Here is a 2,669-nt window from a genome sequence, read left to right as displayed (position 1 = left end):
ATTTGTCTATTTTACCTAATGATGGGCTCGATACAGACAAGGATTGTGCATTATCTTGAGCCTCCTGTCTTCCGTCAGTACCATGGTCATTGATCATTGCACATCCTGTAGTGTTCAGGAATTCACATTGTCTGCTCAATTGCTCTTCCGGTGTTCCTGAGCTGTTCCTCCTGCTGCTCTTCCTGAACCAGTTTAGGGATCCCTGCCGGCTAGACAAGAGCTCCAGATTGCAACATTATTACTGGCCAGTGACAGCATTATGCAGCATTGTAACATGCAAAGTGCTCTAAAATAAGAGGAAATCTTTATTGTCTTTGGGGGATGGGGGGGGGGATGATGAGTAACCAGCAACCAGTGTAGATATGGTTTAGTCTTTCCTAGCACATCACTGTTACTTTAGGATCAAATCACAAGCAGACTCCAATATAAGGGAGACAGATGGAGGGGAGGTGATCCATCTAGAGCTGGAGCACAGCGCTCCCTGGTGGTGGGCAGTGGAAGAGGTCAGAGTTCCTGTACTAAGGAACGGAGGAAAGCAGGATGGCTGAAGGTAAGTTTATTGGGAAGTGCTGAGGAACACAAACATCCCGGGGAGGAAGCGGGGTGAGGTACACATTGATGTTTAGTGAAGATGGAGGGTCTCCACACAATTCTTTCTAGATCCCGGGGAAGGATGGGGAAGAAACAGAGGGGTCATAGCAAAGACAGAACAGGGACCATTGTATACATGTATGCTGAGCATCTGACAACTGGATAATGTTTTATACAGCGGAAGCATATCAAAAAATGGTCCTTTCTATCTGTCTGTCTGTCTGTCTATCTCAGGGCTGGACAAATCCCAGGAGCCAGGAAGCCAATGCACCATAAAAATTACACATGGCGCCTAACTTTTGAGTCTATCTCTAGTTGCTATTCGTGAAGATCCTAAACCAATCCTGCTGACTCTATCTATCTATCTATCTATCTATCTATCTATCTATCTATCTATCTCATGTTTATCTATCTGTCTATCCTGTCATCCCCCCATCTCCTCTCTCTCCCCCCATCTCCTCTCTCTCCCCCCATCTCCTCTCTCTCTCCCCCTTCGCTGAGCCAGGTAGCCAATGCCCATACTTTTGAGGTCTACTCTAGTTGTCAGTGGATCCTAAAAATAATCCTGCAGACTTCTGGATTGGATCTCTGCAGGCTCCTGATTTTCATATTAATAGCTTAATCGTCCTGTCTGTCCTATCTATCTATCTATCTATCTATCTATCTATCTATCTATCTATCTATCTATCTATCTCTAAGCTAGTGATGGGAATCAGTATAATTTTTTATTAAATGTTTCTTTTCAGATTCCAGAGCTTGTTGTGGTCCCGGAAATCATTTGTGGAAAGTCTGAAGGTGTACAAGTCTAGCTACGTCTACATGCCAGCCTTCTCCATGAGACACGGAACGAATCCCTCGCTTCGCGTCTACTACACCTTGGCCGACTTCAGCACCAACCAGACTGTTCTCTTCGCCAACCCCAACTTCCTGCGCAACATCGGGAAGTTCTGGAAATCCAAGGGCGTCCACTCCAAGCGCCTGTCGACGGGCCTCTTCATGGTCAGCGCCGCCTTAAGCCTGTGCGAGGAAGTCACTGTTTACGGATTCTGGCCCTTTCAGACCGACCTGAAAGGGAAACCCATCAGACACCATTACTATGACGACGTTCCTCCTATGACGGGGTTCCACTCCATGCCAGAGGAGTTCATGCAGCTCTGGTTACTTCACAAGACTGGAATTTTACGAGTTCAGTTAGAACCATGTGACACAGCATCTTCCAATCAGAAGCCTCACTGAGACCCATGCAATCAACAAAGGGGGGGTAGGGAGGGGGTGAGGATCTTTTTATTCCTTGACATTGACACAGCGAACTTTCCTTTTTTCCTTCGCAGACTTGCTTTTTCTACCGCGCCGATATCGGATCCTGGAGGGCGACTGCGAAATGAGCACGCTAAATTTAGGACTGCGTTTTACGAAAGTGCCAAAATTTCTGTCTTTCCGCCCCTGGGTTTTCTTTTGGAACCTGCTGATGTACAGAATTTTAGTGAACTTTTTTTTTTAAATATTTTTTTTGGGCTGTCAAAAAAAATATTTAGAAAATGAATGTAGTATTTTTAATGCAAAAAACACCACGTCCAAAAGAAGGCAGCTTTTTACAGACTATTTTTTACAGACTCTTCGGAACGATCCGCGGCACCTCCAGCAAGCCGCGGACTCAAACCAGCTGAGGGATTTTTGCGCAAACTGGATTGGACAAACGCCTTGCAGGGGGCAACACTTTTTTTTTGAATAAATATATATATATAGATATAGATATATATATATTTATAGTTTTTATGTTTTTGTTTAGTGTTGGTTTTGTGCCTTGGATGTTTTTTATTAAGGAATGCAGGAATGCATCTGTGTCCAAAAGCATGTATGTTCTTCTTTGCTTTGCATATGCCAGCAGCAGATGAATAATTTTTTTTCTCTTATTGGAAGTTGGATAAGCTGCACTATTGCAATATATTTTCTGCATATTTGATTGGTACAGGAGTTTGTGGGGGACCTCCTTTTTGTCAATGAAAGGGAGCCAATATTTGACACGAGCAACACAGCAAAGAATGGTTCTCCTAGTCCCCTGGTGCCCAACCTGCGTC

General features: G+C 44.3%; 1 protein-coding gene across 1 annotated transcript in view; it reads left to right on the top strand.

Moving 5' to 3' along the window:
• The window catches only part of ST8SIA1 (ST8 alpha-N-acetyl-neuraminide alpha-2,8-sialyltransferase 1), a 64,492-nt gene extending 62,284 nt beyond the window's left edge, over window positions 1-2,208 (top strand). The window contains exon 9 of the mRNA XM_018560017.1: window positions 1,338-2,208. Coding sequence (XP_018415519.1) covers window positions 1,338-1,827 — 490 coding nt within the window. The 3' untranslated portion in view covers window positions 1,828-2,208. The remainder of the gene's footprint in view (window positions 1-1,337) is intronic.
• The last annotated feature ends 461 nt before the right edge of the window (window positions 2,209-2,669 follow it).

This window comes from Nanorana parkeri, unplaced genomic scaffold (genome assembly GCF_000935625.1).
Source record: "Nanorana parkeri isolate BGI_ZX_2015 unplaced genomic scaffold, ASM93562v1 scaffold426, whole genome shotgun sequence".
In the NCBI taxonomy this organism is placed as follows: Eukaryota; Metazoa; Chordata; class Amphibia; order Anura; family Dicroglossidae; genus Nanorana; species Nanorana parkeri.
This window is presented reverse-complemented; position numbering and strand designations above follow the sequence as displayed.